The 19,719-nt window shown below is 47.1% G+C and overlaps 1 protein-coding gene across 2 annotated transcripts in view; it reads left to right on the top strand.

Annotated features, from left to right (window-relative positions):
- Positions 1 to 18,877, top strand: part of MST1R (macrophage stimulating 1 receptor) — a 58,559-nt gene extending 39,682 nt beyond the window's left edge. For both annotated transcript variants that reach the window (XM_044451410.1, XM_044451411.1), the window contains exons 12-21: positions 425 to 568; positions 2,326 to 2,482; positions 2,738 to 2,830; positions 3,286 to 3,486; positions 8,654 to 8,734; positions 10,006 to 10,187; positions 13,895 to 14,004; positions 14,951 to 15,116; positions 16,740 to 16,876; positions 18,203 to 18,877. In XM_044451410.1, coding sequence (XP_044307345.1) covers positions 425 to 568; positions 2,326 to 2,482; positions 2,738 to 2,830; positions 3,286 to 3,486; positions 8,654 to 8,734; positions 10,006 to 10,187; positions 13,895 to 14,004; positions 14,951 to 15,116; positions 16,740 to 16,876; positions 18,203 to 18,446 — 1,515 coding nt within the window. In that variant the 3' untranslated portion in view covers positions 18,447 to 18,877. The remainder of the gene's footprint in view (positions 1 to 424; positions 569 to 2,325; positions 2,483 to 2,737; positions 2,831 to 3,285; positions 3,487 to 8,653; positions 8,735 to 10,005; positions 10,188 to 13,894; positions 14,005 to 14,950; positions 15,117 to 16,739; positions 16,877 to 18,202) is intronic.
- Positions 18,878 to 19,719: the final 842 nt, after the last annotated feature.

The raw sequence follows: 19,719 nt of genomic DNA, 5'->3' as shown, positions 1-19,719 counted from the left end.
TTCTCCTGAATCATTCTGCTCAAATGTGGCACTCATTCGTTTGTTGATATTCATTCACATCAGAGCAAACAATTAACAGCAGCAAGAAAATGGTGTATCATGAAGAGGGTCCCATTTAAGACAGTGAGGGGAACAGGATTCTAAAGGGCTGTAGTTTCCCCATGAGTGCGTACTAATGGTAAGGGTGGTGGCGAGAGATCTCTTCAGCTCTAGGACAAGCAGATGGGCCATAATAAAGATGGTAAAGCACTAGCAGAACCTAGCAGGCAGGGAGGTTCTTGCAGGTGTGTGTGTGTGTGAATTCAAAGCAGGAATATTTAAGACACCAAGTGGGATGTAGGCATAAGTCTAGTGGAAACTGTTGCAGTAGAGTGAGAATAATATTTTCCCTTAATCAGGCAATTACGTTTTTTTCTTTGTACAGCATACAGGACTCGATGCTCTGGCAGAATGCATGGATATCTCTGTGACTATAGGTGGCATAAATTGCCACCCCCATGTGCTGAAGAATGTGGTGACCTGTCACATCCCCAAGTCTGACGGCCCTTTGACTGATTTGCAAGCAAAGGTATAGCTACAGTTCTTCCCCTTTGGTCATTGGCTAGGTTGTCTCTTCCTGTGTGTGGAAATCATGAATCACCTGGAATGCCACAACCCATCCACCAGCAACTCCATCAGTTCTGATTCCGGCAAGTTACTGCCCACTAACTTCTACGTGTTTTTAAATATAGAGGACATTCCATAGTATATGTTCAATAAGCTGTGAAGGAAACAGCTAAGGGTGACGTGGCACCAGGGGAAGTTCATTTAAGCTCAATAGCGTAGAAGTTTCATCCTACGTCATCTTGGGCTACATTTGGTGAGCACCACTGTAGCATCTGGCCTTTTTAGTAACATTTCGGCTTGAAGCAGCCTGAATTCTGAGAACAGTTTTAAGAGAAATGCCTGCTGTTCCCAAACCAAAGAAGCCAAAGATATATTTTTATAAAGGAACATTGGGTAATATTTCTGGCTTCCTTTGGCATGATCCAGAGACTCATTCATCATTTGGAAATTCTTTTTCCATTCTGGAATTCACCAGCACTCTTTCCTGACCTCGTTTTGTGTATCCTCATCAATCCCAGACACGGGGGTGAGAATGGGTCAGGTGGAGAGGATTCAGTGAAAATCTCTTTGGGGGCAAACCAATGCACTTGGAGGTGGATAATTGCTTCCAGTGCTTTGGCTTCTCTGCACTTATTTACATGCGGAAAAACAGTTCTGGCATCTGTCTTTGTATTACTTCACCACCCACATCCTGGCTGGCCAAATTTGCAAGGACACACCCAGTTTGGCTGCAAAGGCTGTCCTTGGATCAGTAATCCCTAGTCTGGTGCTTTCTGCTCTCAGAGACATTGCTGTAGGCCAGCTCTGGAATGCCTGTGCATTCTTCACATTTGTCTGGCTGCACATTCCAGAGCTGCAAATTGCTTTTACGTTTTTGCTTGTTCATTTTTGCCCATAACCTATTAAGCACTGCTAAAGAAGGAGGCAGGTACTTGTGGTCTTAACCAATAAAGGACGGTCTGTCCCTGTTCCTTCTGTATATTCAATGGATGGAATGGCACCTTATGCTTAGTTTTGTTGTAGTGATATAATGATATGAAGCAGCTGTGCATGCCTTCAGGTTGTGGGAGGGAAGAACTATTTAACACTTTCCTTCCCACTGTTTGTGCACTCAAAACCAGTCCCTCACCCTGCAATGGCTTTTTCTCCAAGGGGTAATGGACACCTCTCTCTGCTATATATCCGGCTGCTGAACTGTTATTCTCCCATCTTGACCCTGGTGTGCATTGCACTCAGCCTCCAAGAGCATTGCAATCTAAGCAAATACGCTGTTTGTGTCAGTCCGATGTTAAGGAATCCCACACGAAGACAGCCCTCCGCTGCTCCTTTTGCCTGATCTCTTACACCCTTCCCTCTTCCTGCATCTGTTCCCATTATTCCCCTGCTGGTAGGGAACAGACCAAACAGGTGGATTCCCGGAGCAGCCGTCCAAAACGCCGCCACAGCAGACTTGGCATACCTCCAGCTGTATCCTTACAGGCAATTCGTGCCCCAAAGCCTTGACATTTCGAGTGCAGTCCACACAATTGTCCTCCAGGTTTCTAGGCACACTGGGATGTCTGGGTCACTTCCTCTTTGTCCAACCAGCAAGTCCAGCACTGTGTGCAGTAACAGAATGATCTTGCTGTTCAGAGCCTGTGGCCGGATTGCTGGCTCTCGGCTGTCGTCGTTCTTGCATCCTTGGTGACCCTCTTCCAACGTGTCTGTTCTTCCTTTTAGATTTGTGTGAATGAAAACTGCACAGACCTAGGCACTGTGATTGTGACCTCTTCCTTCTCCCCTGTTGCTGCTATCTTGGGGACCATTGCAGCCATCCTGTTCCTCTGCCTCTTGGCATTTTTACTGAAGAAGCACGTGCAGCGGAAAAAGACCACAGGTAACTGCCAGCTCCTCATCCTACTTTCCTATCAGAGGAAGGTTTTGAGCAACAGTTTGCTCGGCTGCATTTCTCCACTGTTTTACTATCACACTGATCTGCATATAACTATGAAGCCTGATCAGAGAAATGTCCCGTATCGAGTTGGTCTCCATAGCTGGACTCACAAGGTGGTTGTGGTTGTGGAGGGGTGGGGTGGGGCAGCTGAGCATGGATGGAGTGCTTTTTGGTAGGCTGATTGTCTTGTGCTTGCAGGGACAGAAAACCTGGAAAGGCTTTCAAGCCTGAATGGGCGTGTGACAAGCATCCCTCTCCTTCCCTCCTCTAGTGGCTATACGGATGCTGCTGGTAAGGATGTCTTAAACATTTATAGTAACCATCGGTGTTTGGGAAAAGCCTGGCTAGAGACCTATGAATAAAATGAGACAAATGTGTGCTAGCCGTCAGCATGGGTTTCCTGGCAGGGGCAGCTTCCTTGGTCAGGTGGAGCTTTTGGTGCCTCAGGTTGATGTCAAGACTCCATCACCTTCTCCACACCTGGAACAGTTTGCTGAAAATGTTTCTATAAAAACACAGCTGCTGTGCATGGTATTTCCACCATCCCATGACTGTATTTTTGCCCCCATTCCTGCTTTGGTTGGGAGGAACTGTGACATTCTGTTATAATGTGAGAAAATAATATTGCCAAGCGACTAGAACAGACTGACGAACAGGAGATGCAGGCTGAACAGTGATTAGTTTTTACTCATACCCACCTAATGTCAATGTTTTCTTACCATTCCTTGATGGCTTTCTCTGGGCAGGGACTCCAAACACTGGGTCTTCAGGAGCACGTCTTGGAAGTGTCTCTTACACAGGTAGCAGTGATGGCTCTACCATGCCCTTCATGCGGATTCCTTCTTACTCCATCAAAAATTTTCGGCCACAACTCTTGGAAGAGGTGAAAGATGTTCTGATCCCAGAAGAGCAACTGATTGTTCACCATGACCAGATCATTGGTAAAGGTGAGTGCTGCTGAGGTTACGCTGTGACCATCTGCCACAGCGTGCAGAGCCTCCTTACCGAAGGCGTCTTACAACATGCCATTCCTTCTCAGCCAGGTGTTTCCACAGGTGTAAACTGTTTCTCTCTCCTGAGCGATCCCTTGGCTGCTGCTTAGAGCATGAATTTCATTGGGCCTGTTAGAGAGAAAAAGCATTTTACATTTTATAAAGTGTGAATTGCAAATTGAGCTCATCAGCATTCTCTAACTTCTGCTTCAATGCTTGTTCTGACTCATGCTCATATTAGATTGTAAGGTTGTGGGCTGTTCTGCATGAAAATGAGTGCATCCTTTGCTGCACGTTTACCCAAATGTATGCATCAATTATGTGCATTTTTCAAATGTATGCATTTTCTGAAGCATGTTTCCCACTTTGCAAATCACCTTTCAGTCTCAGAAATGCACAAACTTTGGACTGCAGATTCTGTTCAGTACTGGGGGATGCAAGTTGGATCAGTTCTCTCAAAAACACATGAAACAACTTCTTACCCAGTCAAAACTACAAGTGGTAGCTCTTCTCACTGTCTTATGCAGGGGTCCTGGTCCAACCAAAATGAATTCACTTTGGAAGAGACAAGAAGAGCATGTGTGTGAAAGATGATATGCATGCTGCTGAATGCAAAGTTGGAATAAGGATGTGTATTGTCAGTAAGCGAGCAAAAATAAGCCATCACACATCCCTTCAGTCACAGGGCGTCTTGGAGGGATGGGTGTTCCTCTTGACACCTAAGCAGCTTAGATACTAGCGTGTCCTTGTCCCAAGCTGAAAGCCAAAGCATCTGCTAACGCATGATGGATCGTGTTGCTGTCCCTAAATTCCAGAGTGCCAGAAGCTGCTAGAAACAGTGGAAACCTGCTAGTGGAAAAGAGGAGGGAGGGCAAGAGGAGTCCTGGAAATGCCAGTTAATTTCAGTAAACATTCTTATCTCAGGGATGAGGAAAGAAGTAACAGACATTCCCTTGCCACCCTGCAGATTTCTCACAGCAGATAAACCTAGCAAATACCCAGTGCTCTTAAGACTGCACCGAAGGCCTGTGCTGGACACTGGGAACAGTCCGTGCTAATTCATCCTCATGATGTCTCCCATTTGTTGATCCCGGTACACTACCCTTCCCTGCATCACCAGCGATAATATGTGGGAAGTCTGTCTCATTTCTCTGAATAAGTAGCATTTGAATGCAAATGGAAAAGAAGCCAGGCAATAAATAAGCGCACGGTTCCTGACAAGGTTGCAATATCTTGAGCAGAAGAACCTGGCAGCAAGAACCAGGTAATTTCTCAAGAAAAATTCACCCAAATGTACTTTTGGGTCTGGCCTCAGCCTGTGCTGCATCTAAAGTTTTCACTGTTCTGTTCCTGTGTGTATGTGCTTGTGTGTGTGTGATTTTTATCCTGTTTTCTGAGATGCTCAGAAAACAGGATGGTGGTTTAGTTCTGTGAGATCAGGACCAAAAGATGGTAACTTCAAGGGCAGCTTTGGGTGCTTCCATTCAGAAGGTTTTAGCACTACCAGTTAAAAGGGATTGTACTGTTATTCTGAATTTCCCTCCATAGCACACTTTTCCTGATGTGAGAGTAAAAGGACAAAAGAAGTGGCAGGAAAATGTGGGAAAGCAATTGCACAATAAGCACCCCCAGTGGGTTCATGATGGGAGTGACATTTGAACAAGGGTCATTACAACTCATGTCCTTAAGCCTGTTTCACATGCACAAGGAATCTGGAGTTTAGGATATTAAGAGCATTCCGGGTTCAGAGCATTCCGGGTTCAGGGACTAAAACTAAATCATGTATACTGCTAAATAAACTTTGAGAACTCAGGTCTCAAGCCAAGGGGAATCTGAGCAAAGTGAAGGGTTGAAAGACTGATTCAGATCCTTAAACAGGGGCTCTCTTTTTGTTCTAGAGTGGGATTTAACAGCTACATGCATCAGCTTAAAAAGTCTTTTCCCATACCGACAGCCAAATATCTATTTGATACTGATCTTTAAAAGTAGAAACATTGATTACTTGTTTTAGTACCCAACAAGGGTGTTTTAGTGCCGTTTTAGCTATTTGTTTCTTTTTGAATAGATGGCAAGAAGAATTGCTTACCATCATGCCAGTTATATAATTGAAAACAATTACCAAGATCCAGTCAGCTGGTTTTTTAAATTAAACCAGCCCTTGGTTGTTTCAACATTTCCATATTTCACATGCATTCCAACCATGCTGCAAAGTTCATGTCAGTGGTTCAAGTTTCACAACAACTATTTATTTAACGCAAGTATCCTGAAAAGATTGAAACTGCTAGAAACTGTTCTCCTGCCTTCTGGATCTAGTCAAGATGACTAGGATTATTAGTTATTCTGGTCTGTAATTTATTTTTTTAAAAGATCATTTTGTCATCAACATTTAGATCAAAATGGAATGGATTGATGTTCACAACATTGTTAAATTCATTTTGATAATGAATATAGTGAAACTAGAGTGGGCAGAAGGTAGAGTAACATCCACTGTTAGATCTTTGGGTGATGCTGATATATGGGCAAGAGTTTTCAAACTCACAAGTAAAAAGTTTAAGAACAGCAACAAGTGAAAGACTTGCTATTTACCTACTACCAAGGAGAGTAAATTTCAATTTGCTACCTTCCAGTAGATAAAACACATAATCTGTTAACTTTGCTCCATGGGCTAAATCCCCCATTCCTGACCCAGAAATTCTCAGGTCTCCCTCCTCTTCCTGCTTTTATTCTTGTGGTCATAGTCATGTTTGATCAGATGCTTTGTACATTTTCTTTTAGTTAACCAGGTGTAATTATAATCACAAACCAAAAGCCCAGTAAGGTATGATTTTTCTCTGTGTAGGCAAGTTTACCCTTAGCCCCCTGTGCATCTCTGTTTCTTCCCTCCTTCCAACCTGTGGGCATCCTTGCATGCCTGGAAGCAGGGCAGAAGCGCTACAGGGAGCATGAGGTCTGCAGATGCTTCTGGTATTGTCAATCCTGCCTTCACAGTGCTGTTCAAATTACCGCACGCCTTTAGTTGAGACATGTATTGTGTGCTCATGTTCCCTCACTCATGGAAGTTTGCAGAGACTTCTCATGAAGTACTCATCCTCCAGTGCCTCTCCCATGTTTTCCAGCCATTTTTGCAGAGTTTCTTGTGAGTAAAGTCAGCTATTACATTTCAAATCTGGGCAAACAGCAGCAAAATCCTTCTCTAGGTTCCAGTTCTGCAATACTGCAGCTATATCAGAGTACCACTTCATGGCTGGATAATAAAATAATAGCATATTGTGGTGGGGGGATCTGTAAAGGGCACACATTTCTTCCCATGATGAAAGGGAAGAAGGAGCCTCAGTAAAGCAGAAGGTTAAGCCCCTCTGGTAGAGGAACCCTAGAAAAGGAGGCTGATACCAGTCCAGCAGGGGTGGTGCTTGATTAGCGTTTATGAAGTGTTTAGCCTTGTCTGGCACTTCAGAAAAACGTGACCAGTGTTGAAGGGACAAAAAGTATGTGACACCACCCTGGGTCATCCTGTGCTGTTTCCCTGGCCTTTTCCCACATTCTCCGGCTCTCAGGGAACCCGAATGTCAGTGTAATCGATAACTAATACATCAAAACGTAGCCAAAGGGGGTTTCCTTGTCCCAGAGTTTCTTAATATTTAGTCTGTGTAAATACTTGATTTAGAATTACTGGGGCTATAGAAACTCTTCACCATCCATTTCCTCACCATTGCTTGGTATTGCTTGTTTACCTCTTAATACATTGTTACTTTTGCTTAGGTTTTGATCTGGAAGTTCACAGTCAATAAGGAAAAATGTTGAGAAACATTGAAATCTTTTAATCTCTCAGAGTTTCTCATTCCTTCCACGTTTAAATTATAATGGAACAATGCCATCCCAAAAAATAATCCTGAATGCTTTCACTTTAAGTTCAGACCAAATTTTAGTTTATTCTAACTTTTATATCAGAATGTTTCAGTTTCGATGTTACATTCTAACCTTCTCCCACAAATCAGTCTCAAATTGCAGTGAGTTCAGTAGCTGACTTAATACTGAAACTTATTTGGTATACTCTTCAGTGTTTGGAGGTTTTTTCATTAATTTTGGACCTCTGCATTTGTTCTTACATTTCTGTCTAAATCTAATAACCATTCCTTGCCGTTCTTGAAATACTGTATTTTTTATTTTGAGCAATATAAATTTATGTATCTAAAATATTTGGATTATGTTACTGCTTTTATTCTTCTGCATGATCTTCTTGCACATAATGTGTCACTTCTGCTACGTAACATGAGAAGAGCCCTGCTGGATCAGACCAAGCAAGAATCTAGTCCATCATTCTGCTCCCACAGTAGCCAGCCAGCTATTCACAGGATCCCACAAGAAGGGAATGAGTGCAAGAGCACCTGCCCACCCAGTTTCCCCAGCGATTGGTATACATGGGCATACTGCCAATGACACTGCAGTTAGCAAATGACCATCAGGACTAAGCCATGAATAGCCTTCTCTTCCATGAATTTGTCAAGTCCTCTTGGCTGTCCAAATTAGCAGCCATCACCACGTCTTCTGGAAGTGAATTCCATAGTTTGACTAAACCTTCTGCATTCTGGTGACACATATTGGTTACTGAATACAGGCTGAATGTGGGAAACAACCATCTGGACACACACATCCAAAATCTGTGACAAGACAAGACCATGCTCTAGAATGGAAACTTGTTAGTTTCCATTAAGATCTAGGACATGCAGCGTACCCCCCATCTGCAGTCTGAAGTGGTACTGGCCAGTCCAGAAATGCAGCACGTGGGAGTGCCGGTCATACGCCTTGATCATGGCTCTGTGTGCGCCTCTTCTTCCCACATGGGTTTTGAAATAAGAACAGGTGAAGTGAACCCTTTATTGGGCCAAGTACTGGTGGAGGTTCTGAAGTATTAGCCTGGTGAAAGTGACAAGTTTTGCTCCCTTTTATGTCCTATTGCTTCCACCACAGAAATGGTTTGTGTTACCTACTAATATTATGCTGGCATTGAGAACTTTTCAGCCTTCTAACTGCAGGCTGACACAGAATCTCAAGGGAGCGGATTCTGCTGGATGTGCTGATTTATGGACCGACATAGATGCTGCTTGTTTCTTTTCTTATTCAGGGCACTTTGGGAGTGTTTATCATGGAACATACATAGATGCATCCCAGAGAGAGATACGCTGTGCTGTTAAATCCCTGAACCGTGAGTAATCCCCTGCTCCTCTCATAGTCCTGGTGACTGCGCTTACTGGCCTGGAAAAGGAAGCCCAAGGGACCCAAGATCCATTCCTGACCATTCTTCCCCACTAGCAATAAAGTAATGCCCCACTGTTACCATTTTTAAGAAATTTGAAGGACATGTATCATGCCTGCCTTCTGGCTAGGAGAGCATGGCTTGCACAAAGGTTGTTATTTTAAGAATAACCTTGTGAGATGGCAGTTCTGCCCCTGTTCTCCAGCGAAGTGTGTTACGCATCTGCAACTGGGCCAAAGCTAGTGTAGGTACAACACTTTAAAAGCCTTAGATAGTTCCTTAAAAATGGTTCCTTAACCTGGAGGGCAGGGAGAACTGCATTCTCCTTCTACTCAGCTGGTGACATGGTACAAGGAGGCACCATTAGCTTAAGTGCCATTTTCTACTGCAAAGTTTTGGTGCCCCTTCGCAGTGCTGCTCCACTCAAAGTAGGTGCAAATAACTGTGAAACACATTTGGGAGTGGAAGAAGAAGATTGACATCACTCAACCTTAGTCGGCTACTGAGTGCTCCTAAGATATGCTGTTAAAAGCTTCCCTGGGGACATTCACTGCAGCAAAGAGCCTAGATGGGGTGGGGAAGGCTGGAGGAGGGAGGGCTGCTCTCTAGCCAGCCTCTGTGTTGCTTCCTGATCCTCTCAAGAGACAGAGGCGTACCAGACCTCCAATGCAGCCAATCGTCCTCAGGACGCTGTTGCTCTTGAGTGCTGGCTGGCAAGGCTTTTCCTTCTAAACAGAACTGCCCAGGGAGCTTCAGCTGTGGGGTGGAATAGAAATTAAATAAATAACAACAGAAACAACAACGTTCATTGGAGCTTGGAAAAGAAACTGCTAACTTGATACAGTGTGGGGCAGATTTCTTCTTCAGGCAGCCTTTCCCTGCTTGATTTCTACAGCATCCTCCCTCAGCCTGGTCCCCTATTTCAGTTTCATACCAATTCCCCTCTGCCCCAGCCAGCGGGGGAGTGCCAGCTGCAGGGCACCATGCTGGAGACAGCTGCAGTGGCAACTGGACAGTCATGGGTTAAGGCTAGCTCGCTAGTGCATCCTTCGCACATTCCAGTGAGCTATTTCAGCCACCCAGAAAGGCTGCTGTGGCCTTTGTGTTTGACTGGACCTGCCTTCATTCCAGTAACCTATTTCCTAATAATTTCACCATATCTTCAGTCTTGCGGCAGTAGCTTCTGTGTATTTACACAGATGCCTTTCTTTTTTTCATAGGGATCACGGATTTGGAGGAGGTAGAAGAGTTTCTGAAAGAGGGGATTCTGATGAAAAGCTTTTCTCATCACCATGTCCTCTCCCTCATTGGGATCACCCTTCCCAAGGAAGGACTCCCCCTGGTGGTGCTGCCATACATGAAGCATGGAGATCTGCGGTACTTCATCCGTTCTGAGGAGCGGGTATGTTCTTTTCCCCACAATGGGCCCAGTCCAGGAAACCAGCCTTTGGGCTTCATGCTCTCTTGCCAACAAGTTGACTTCATGGCTCTGAGTATACCTACTGCTGGTTAGGGAGAGGCACCTTCATATGCTGAAATAGATACTTCCTCAGGAAGTTTGCGGAACAGGTCTCTCTCTCTCTCTCGCACACGCGCTTTCAACAATGGTCTGCTTCTGCATTGGCCACGTGACTCTCCCCTTACAGGCACGTGTGTGCGCACACACACAGAGCAAACTTGCTCTTTAATCAATACCGGCCTTGCTCTTTCTTCCTCATAGGAGTGTACCACCCACAGTGGAGCTGTTTCTGGTAGACAGAAAGCAGTGAAATTCATCCTGCAGCAGAACAGAATGTATTAACTAAAGCATTCTTCTCAGGCTTCTGCCAAAGCGCTTCATCCATACAAGGCGACTTCATCGCTGTAGCTTCTGCTGCTGCAACAGGGTGTGGGAGCTCCGTGGTCCCAGGAGCAGAGGGTGGTTTGTGTTTGCTTTTTTTGCTGACTCTGACTCTTCCTTAGTAGGTGGAACGTGAGCTGGTGACTGATGCATCGGCTGCTCGAGATGCACAGCACTGTCTTGTCTCCCTCCCTGCCTTGTCATTGCGGAACTAGCTGCTTTCTGCTGAGAGCTGCAGTAACTTCACCATCACCTCTGGGGAGACAGGGATGGAACCAGAGTTAGTGGATGTTCACTGCAGGCCAACTCCCTTCTGGTGGCCAAGGTCACCTGCAGCATTGTTGTTTGCAGTGATCGAGTAATGGTACAATGATTAATGCAGAACAATCCAGATGCCCTTTGCTATGCAGAAGGAAATTCTGTACTGTCTGTCCCAAGCAATTCTTAATCAATAGCTTCTTATCTTCACTCACACAAAGTTGTATAAATGTCCTTCAGTGCTCAAAAGTATTTTGGCTGCTCTAGTCTTGTGGCGCCCTGCATCTCCCACCCCCTGCAAAATTTTATTTTTTATCTATGGCACCCAACAGGGCTTCTTCGGACTGCTCACTTGCCCTGGTGATTAGATGTTCTCCAGGAGCAGAAATGTGTCTTGCACAGGGATATGACTAACAAAACCCAGGCAACAGCTTGGGGAGGGTACAGTTTGGTCTACAGAAGTGGCAGCAGAGGGTTGCTTCCCTGTCATCCTCTCCTCCCCCGACCCCTGTGGTTTTCTTCCATGAGATCGTGCAGGCAAACATGCCTTGAATACTGTGCAGGAAAAGTAGCCAGGGATGGGGAGTTCCAGGAGGAGTGTTGGCGGTCCTTCACTCTCTTGTGGAAGCTTTTTTGCCTAAAGGAAGTGACCACCTGTGCCCTTTGACACGGCACGGTGGGGTGCAGAGCACCTCCTTAAAGAATAAAGCATGGAGCCTCCACAGAGATCAAGGGTAGACACCCACAGCTCCCTTCAGCTATGCCAGCCAGGGCTGATGTGGTCTGCAGTCCAGCAACACCTGGGGGCCACATCTGTATGTGACAACTGGATGAGTGTTTTTCACTGTGTGTCCACATGCAGATCTATTCCTGCAAATTTCTTGTTATTTCCTGCAGGGAAGTGTATTGGGTACATGCAGGACATGTGTAATGCAGTGCCCTCCACACAGCATGTGGGGTGCATACAGTACATTTCTGTGTCAGGTTTTAAGATGGGAAGATAGAAACCCCATCAGCTGGCTGACATCTTGTCTGAGCCTATTGTCTGAGCAATGGCATCTGGCAGTGCTTGCTCTGTTGATTTTGCAGCCAGTCCTAGGGCAAAGTGAGCCAGTCCTAGGGCAAAGTCAGCTTGTAGCTAAGGTTTGTACACAAAGCCTGGAAACTTTATAGGTTGAATTTTTTTTTTAGGTTGAATTTTTTTATTTAAATAAAACCATAGGGCTCGAAGCCAAGGCCTTCAGTCCCTTCCAACTGATTGTGATAGGAGGGAAGGAGAGCTGTTTTCCGCAAAAACATTTCTGAAGAATGGCACACCATCATCCCTCTGGCCTTCCCTCAAGTGAGACAGTGTTGAAGGGACAGTGCATTTTTGTTGCAGTTGTATCTTGGAAGAAGGGGTACTCCCTCGCCTCCACCTCTCTTTCCTTCAGACAAGCGCATCCATTCCTTCTGCGAGCACAGTGGGCAGGTTTGTGTGGCACAGCGAGCCTCACACTGTGTGGCACGCTGCGGAAAGCTGGCAATGTGCCTGATAGCTGGTTGAGCAGACTGTGGCCCTGAGGCCCCCTTCTCTTGCTGCATGGGAGCACTGAGCCTGCTCATAAGTAGGCTGATGCAGTGGGAACCATCCAGCACCACACCCAGGGGAAGCAGCTGGCCAGCGGCCCAAAACAGCGAGAGGGGACTGCGGATGGGCTGCTCGCAAGCAACTCTGCTGGGCGAGGATCCAAGCTGTGATCTGCAGGGCCTCCTTCCAAAGAGACCCATCAGAATGTGCTGATCCCCCAGCCTGTGCCATGCTGAGCAAGGGCAACACATTCTACTGGGCCTCCTTCCAAGAAGACCCACCAGAGTGCAGCTCTTCCCCCTCCCGAAAGGGGAAGAGGAGGTTGCTTCTGGCAGCTGGAGTTTGCGATGCGGCTTGTGGCAGCCCCACTCTGGTGAGTCATGGCTCATGAGGAGTTCTCCCAAGCAGGAAGGATGGCTGGTGGGAGCAGGCTCCACTGAGTCCCACTACTCTGAGCCCCAAACGGGGCCCCTAGTCGCAATGTGCAACTGACATCAAGAGTCCAGTGGCTGCTGCCATCACTGCTCATGCAGAGCCAGTCTGCAAGAGTGCCGAGCTTTTTGTGCTGCTCTTGCCCAGCACCTCTTTAGCCGTCTTAGCTACTGCTAGACACAGCGAGCCCAGGGGTGGCTGCACAAGCCGCAAACACTGTGCCTTGTTGGGTCGGCTACATAGCTGCAAAGAAGCCACCATGGGGAACGTGTGCTGGGTTTCGACAGCACTCTAAGCTCCCGTGGCAGTGAATCCTGCCAGTGACTGGGGGCTCAGACCACAGAACAAGCCGCAGTGCTATAGAAGCCATGCTGTTTTGGCCAAGAAAGCAGGCAAGCAGCACAGCAGCAGGACCCTCCTGTTTCCCTTGCATAGTTCATGTGCAAGCACAGTATCACTGCCGCAGCGATGCTTGTGAGACAAAGGCAACATACTTGGTTGGGGCATGCTTCTGCATAAATGAACATGGGGAGAGGCAGTGAGAGTCTTTATCCACCTGGGGGCCACACAGGCATACATATGTGATATATAACAGTATACATTTAAGGGAAGTTTCACACAAGACTGGATCCCTGCATCGTTCTCGATCCTGCGTACAGCATTATGCAGACCCTGTGCGTGCGATGTCGTGTCGTCAGGGTCTGTTTTGCCATATGCACGTAAAGCACAAAAGGAAAGAGTAAGTCGGCAGAACGTTCCTGCGATGTGATTATATCTGTAGACTCATCTGCTTGCCGCATATGACTGCATGTGTGCAGTATGCTCTCCATTCCCTATCCAAAGGTGACGCTGTGTGAAGCAGCCCTGAAATTAACTTCAAGTCACGCTGGCTTGAGGGAGCTACAAAGCTACAGTCTCCAGAGGGACATAAACTCCTGAGCCAGATGGAAAACTCCTTTTATTTTTTCTTAATGTCAGACAGTGGTGTGTGTTTTTCCCCAATTCCTAGAACCCTACTGTGAAGGACTTAATAGGCTTTGGACTGCAAGTGGCCCGAGGGATGGAATATTTGGCCCAGAAGAAGTTTGTACACAGAGACCTGGCTGCTAGAAACTGTATGTAAGTACTGGGGTGGGCTGTGCACACAATCCTGGCTTGTGGAGAGGAACTGGTTGTTGGGGTGTGGGTAGGCAAGGATCTGTACAAATGTGACTGGCCTTTGGGCTTCCTAGTTCAGTCTGTCTAGTTTATACTTTTAATTAATTTATTCCCAGTGGGACTAAATTCCCCTCTTAACGCCAACGGGTTTTTTTCTTTATGCTTTCTGTGCAGTACACGAAAGGGTTCTGCACCCACAGGGAGCCTCACTTTGGGGAGCTTTTACAGCTGAGGGACTTTTGGCAGGAGCCTCCCTGACCATTCCAGTATGGAGGCTCTTAGCCGGTTCTCGCCTGTTCCCTCACATCCTCTCCAGCCCTGGCTGCCTTGGAGGAGCTGCTTCTCATCCTCTGGAGTACATAACAAACTTTCTGAGGTTTCGTCCCATCTTTTTCTTCATCTGTTGATGTCTTTTATCCTTAACATTTAGTGGCATTTACTTTCACCTTTTCAGTCTTTGACTGGAGGTTTGAGTAGCTCCTCAGGCGACGTGGCCCTGATGACACCAGTTCAGAAATGTGTTAGAAATGGGACAAACTCCTCTGTATGGAAGGGCATTTTCTCTGCCTCTTCTGTTTGGTCCATTTTCTGGGGAACATGGGTAGGAGAGTGTTGTTGCAGCAAGGCTCCTCTTAGTCCAAAGGCCTCACTGTGTGCCATGAGGTTGCCTCAGTTGGGAGAATGAAGTTCATCTGATCAACTCTTCGGGTAGTTCCAAAGATATAAATCTCTTGGTGAAACTGCCAGGTACTTGTACACTCCTGAGAGGATAAAAGCACTGATTTTCCAGAATTGGGTAAAAATGGCAAAAGAACTTAAGAGAGCTTCCATGTCCCAATGGGTATAGTTTATCTGTCTGCCTTGACCTTCCTAACCCGACTGCCCCTTTCCTGTCTGTGCTTCCCAGGCTGGATGAGACCTTCACCGTGAAGGTGGCCGACTTCGGGCTAGCCAGGGATGTCTTCGACAAGGAGTATTACAGCGTACGTCGACACCGCAGAGCAAAACTCCCTGTGAAATGGATGGCTCTTGAAAGCTTGCAGACCCAAAAATTTACCACCAAATCTGATGTTGTAAGTGGAAGCAAAGACAGCAGGCAGTCTTTGGACATGGGAGCCCCCCAGGGTGCTAGTGGTTCGCCCTTGGTCTTTCCTACTAAATGTGTAATCTGGTTATATAATCACTAAAGCAGGGAAAGGGCTCATTTATGAACATCTGTGTTGGGTAGCTAGGCCTCAGCTCGGCATTCATCGCTGAAATAAGCTTGGGCAAGCCTTGGGCTCGTACACTCTGCTGCCCCCACAACATGGGCTTGAGGAAAAGAGGGGAAACTTATTTCCATTTCAATCAACCACATATATTCATTTCATCCAAACAGAACTGTGCTCGCCATTGGCTGTGATTTAGGGAAACAACCCTGAAGAATTAACCATGGTTGAAAGATGGTTCGTTTCTTAAGCTAAGGTTAATTCTAATCTGCCCAGGTTTAATTATAATGGATCACAGCTGAAAATGGCGGACACAGGAGGAGGAGCACGAGAGCTTAGTGGCTTGTGCATCTAATGCTAAACCAGAGTTTAATGTTGCTTGTGAATCTGGCCCCTGCCATTCCTCTCGCCTGCTGCTTGCCACGAGGGAAAACAGTAGGCCTCAGAAGTACTGCTCTAGTCAGCTGCCTCGGGTGCCCAGTGGTAAGAGCTTGTCTCTTGGTGAAGCCAAGGCAACCTCCTGGAGTTCACTCAGGCCAGACCAGATGCAAGGAGAAGGCCTGCTCAGTGTGAATGTGCCACACTCAGCCCTGCACCAGGTTGTTTGGTGGGCTGGGCATCAGGGGTCCAGCACAGGCAAGAGATGCGGCAAGAGAGGAATGGGACTGCCTCTTGCAGCATGTGCGACTGCATCTCTGAAACAGCAGGAGAGAAGGAAAAGGGAATCTTGGTGCCAGGTCTTCAGAGTAGCTGCAAGAATGGTGGGGAGGCTGGACCGGGGGCTGCAGGAGAGAACTGGCTGTTGTAGGGGTGGCAGTGGAGGCAAGGTTGGAGGAGCCTCAGAGCTAGCTAGGATGGGTGGGGAAACGCCCCTGCATTGGACGGGTTCTGTGACTTTCCGTTTAGGGTGACAAAATGCAGTAGGCCAGCCCCAGCCTGTGCTGATGTGTTGTCCACTCATATTGGAAAATAGGCCTCTTGGCAATCAGATGATTGGCGTTTGGGCAGACGCCGCTGGGAAATACTCTTATAGTCATCTATAGTCTTTAAAAATCATTTTATATCCTTGTGATAAAAGGCTGCATTCTAATGTTACATATTTGGTACTTGCTGAATGGGGAGTGGGGATGCTATGTACGTATATTTTAGAACATTTTGACCCTGTGTTTCAGGTAAAAAAGACTGACAGAGCTTCTTATAAATATCAGTAACAAGACAGTATCTGCCCTCAGACTTAAGATCTAAAAACACACAACACAAGAAGAAAAAGAACTGGGAGGGAGGAAGAAAAAGCCAATCTTAGCACCAGTTTTTAGTTAAAAAGATAAAAGGAAACACAGCAATTTATCAGGTTCCTTCCGACAGAACGGCATGTGATGGCAGGGAGTCGGTGAGGAAAGGGCGGGTTCAACTAGAGCAGACTGGTTTTGCCACCTGCCCTCTCTGCGCACCCTGAACATTCTCCTCTGTCTGTGCTTTTCTGCCTAGTGGTCTTTTGGAGTCCTGATGTGGGAGCTGATGACACGAGGAGCGTCTCCCTATCCTGAAGTGGATCCATATGATATGACCTGCTACCTGTTGCAGGGAAGAAGGCTGCCTCAGCCGGAATACTGCCCAGATTCCCTGTGAGTCTCTGTATATGACCTTTTGGCAGGCCTCTTTAAAAGGCCAGCCTACGGAAGGAAGGGCCACTGAGACCTTTAAGCCTGTGGAGAGAGAGGAATGCTGAGATGGCATCCAGAGGGCTTCCATCACAGTGAAGTGAAGGGTCTTCCTCCCAGGACTCAGTTACATCAAAATGTGTGAGGAGCTAAGCAAGCTGCCCTCCTGTGTCAGAGTCCGGGAAAGTGTCCAAAATTCTGTGTTGAATTTGCAAATCAAGGAATCCAAACAGGGATGCAGGTGCATACATGGGGTTTCTTGGAAAGAGAATATCATGAATATCAGAGGGAGATTTATAAAGCAGAGGCAATGAATGAGAGGGAGGGAGTGGATGCCCGAGATGTGCAAAAGAAAGGGAAACATGGAGTAAGTGAAGATTGACTGGTCTGGTTTCTGAGCTTTTAGTTGAGATTAGACTTGTCTGTTCCTGTTAGGCCACAACCAGTGACTGCTGTAGAGCTTCTAAATGAGCAGAGGCGCGCAAAGATAATGTGCAGAGAACCCCACTGCCCTGTATGGTCGGTGTCCAGTGGACGGCTTTGCCTCTGCGGCTTCTATTGTGCTTGTAGGACCCCCTGGGTGCACACCAGAAATGTGGGGCTTCTTGAGTCAACCAATGATGGTCCTTTTGGTTTACAAATTGGGACAGGTTAATGGCATCCCTTGCAAACGCTGCTGACCTGCCCTGTTCCACAAGCAAGCCTTTCCTCTCGTTCTGGTTAGCCCATTGCAAGAGTGGCAGGTCCCAACAGGATTGTGTTGTTGCTGTTGCAGGAACACAAACCTGCAAGAGAATCTGCTCCTAGATGATCTAAGTAGGGCCTTCTGCTAGGGCCCCTCACCAGCCCCCTTGCTCCCTGCAAGGCACCACTCCCCCCTGGGTCTGAGGAGTGCTCCTTGGACTCCTCTTGGGGCAAAGAGCTCCTGGGCAGCCGTGTCAGGGCAACAGATGAAGCACAGGAGGGGGTAGAGCTCCCAGAAGGGCTTATGTGGGTATGAAACGCTGTCAGTTGCTCTCACGTCTCACCTGGCTGTTGGCTGGCTTTTCACAGCCCCACGCCTGAACTCCCAGACCTGACCCCGCACCCACACATTTCTGTCCATGGTCCTGAACATGCTACAGCCTGGAGCCAGTTCAGTCTCCGCCCATCATGGCCTGCGAAACCGGGCATGGAACAGTGTGATGGCTGGTCACTACCCCAATGTGCTCTTCCCATAAGTTCTGAAGTTAAGATGGTTGGCTTGGTGTTCTCCCTGCTCTAATGCTTGCTTGTTTTAAATTCGGGCAGGTACATTTTAATGCTGAACTGCTGGACCCCCAACCCTGAGGAGCGACCAACTTTCTCTTCTGTGATCGAGGAAGTAGAGCATATTGTAGCCTGCTTAAAGGGGGAGCATTATATCAACCTTAATGTCACTTACGTCAACCTTAATCACAACCCACCCTTCCCCCCTTCGGTCAGTGGAGAAGCCGCACCAGACTCCCCTGGGCTGAGTGAGGAGGAGCCCATGATCATGCACCCTGCCGTGTGACACCCTTCTCAGGAAGCACGACGCAGAACTGTGCGGGGTCTGCCGCACGTCTTCCATGGGCCGACACACCACAGACTGGGGGAGTTTCCTGACTCCTGCTCATAGCCTTGGAAACCTCCCTCCCAATTTCACCCTTTTTATGGGTTGAAAACATGCATGGACAAAGAGACTGACTGTGGGAGAGCTTTCCCTGTCCTTCACTCCACTTGGGTGGGGTAAAGGGATCTCAGAAGAAGGCACAGATAAGCTCATCCCCCCATAAAACGTGGGGCAGGTTCCCCAAAACTCTCAAAAAGAAACATTCAGAATATTTAGGAGCTTGTGTGCCGACTTGTATTTTTTTAGGTTTAAGAAGTAATTTATTGTCTCAACCTGCAGCTGAATTTGTATATAAAGGAATAAATGGATGGTTACGTGCTGTCCATGCAGTTTTTGTCCGTGCAGTGGCCCCTTTTCTACATGTTGTCTTTCATATGATGCCCGTCTCCTGTGTTATTTGGTGAGAAGGTACCAAGGCTCAGATCTGAAGCTTGGGGCTAGGACAACTTGTACCCTCTCAGCAGCACCACTGGTGTTGCCATCTGAGCTGGACAGGCAGCCCTGTGTCTACTTCAGAGAAAAAACTGAGAAGGGAATGTCTGCTTGGGAGCTGAGCTGGCAAGGCTACCTGTTGGAGGGCTTGTGATGCTGGAAGCTCAGCTGTGAGAACCTGCACGGAAGAACTTGAAACACCAGCAGAGAGTCTTAAAAGATTCAGGAGTGATGTCAGAAGGCAAGCGGCACTGAAAGCCACATAAGCACTTGCCTGGACCAAAAGAGCCCTGTTGGTTTGCAAGGTCTGAACTGAACCAGCTTCATGTAACTTAGGCCCGGATCCCTGCAGCCGAGCAGAAGCATGCCAACTCGTGTTATTTCACTTCATGTAACAAGATGTTTTTCTCCTTGTTTCTGAACGAGGAGTGAGATCTTTGGCTGAGGTGCAAATCTAAGTGATGCATTTTTCAAAGGAGGTCGCAGAGGAATTCAAAGCAGCACCCTGGAGGGAACAGATGGATGCTGCCCCGCAGCAAGGAAAACAGTGCATCACTGCACCATATTCGCAGTTCATTCAAAGCGGTTTTTACTTACACGTGGAGACTACCAGAGCTCACCTGCATTCAGTGCTAGATGGTGGTGGTTCATTTTAATGCCAGTCCAGGACCACTCAGCCCTTAAGTGTAAAGAAATAGAAGAGAAGTGAATACTTCTGCTAAGTTTTATGAAGCAAGGACTT

This window comes from Varanus komodoensis, unplaced genomic scaffold, assembly GCF_004798865.1.
Source record: "Varanus komodoensis strain SLA01 unplaced genomic scaffold, ASM479886v1 scaffold6_2, whole genome shotgun sequence".
In the NCBI taxonomy this organism is placed as follows: domain Eukaryota; kingdom Metazoa; phylum Chordata; class Lepidosauria; order Squamata; family Varanidae; genus Varanus; species Varanus komodoensis.
This window is presented reverse-complemented; position numbering and strand designations above follow the sequence as displayed.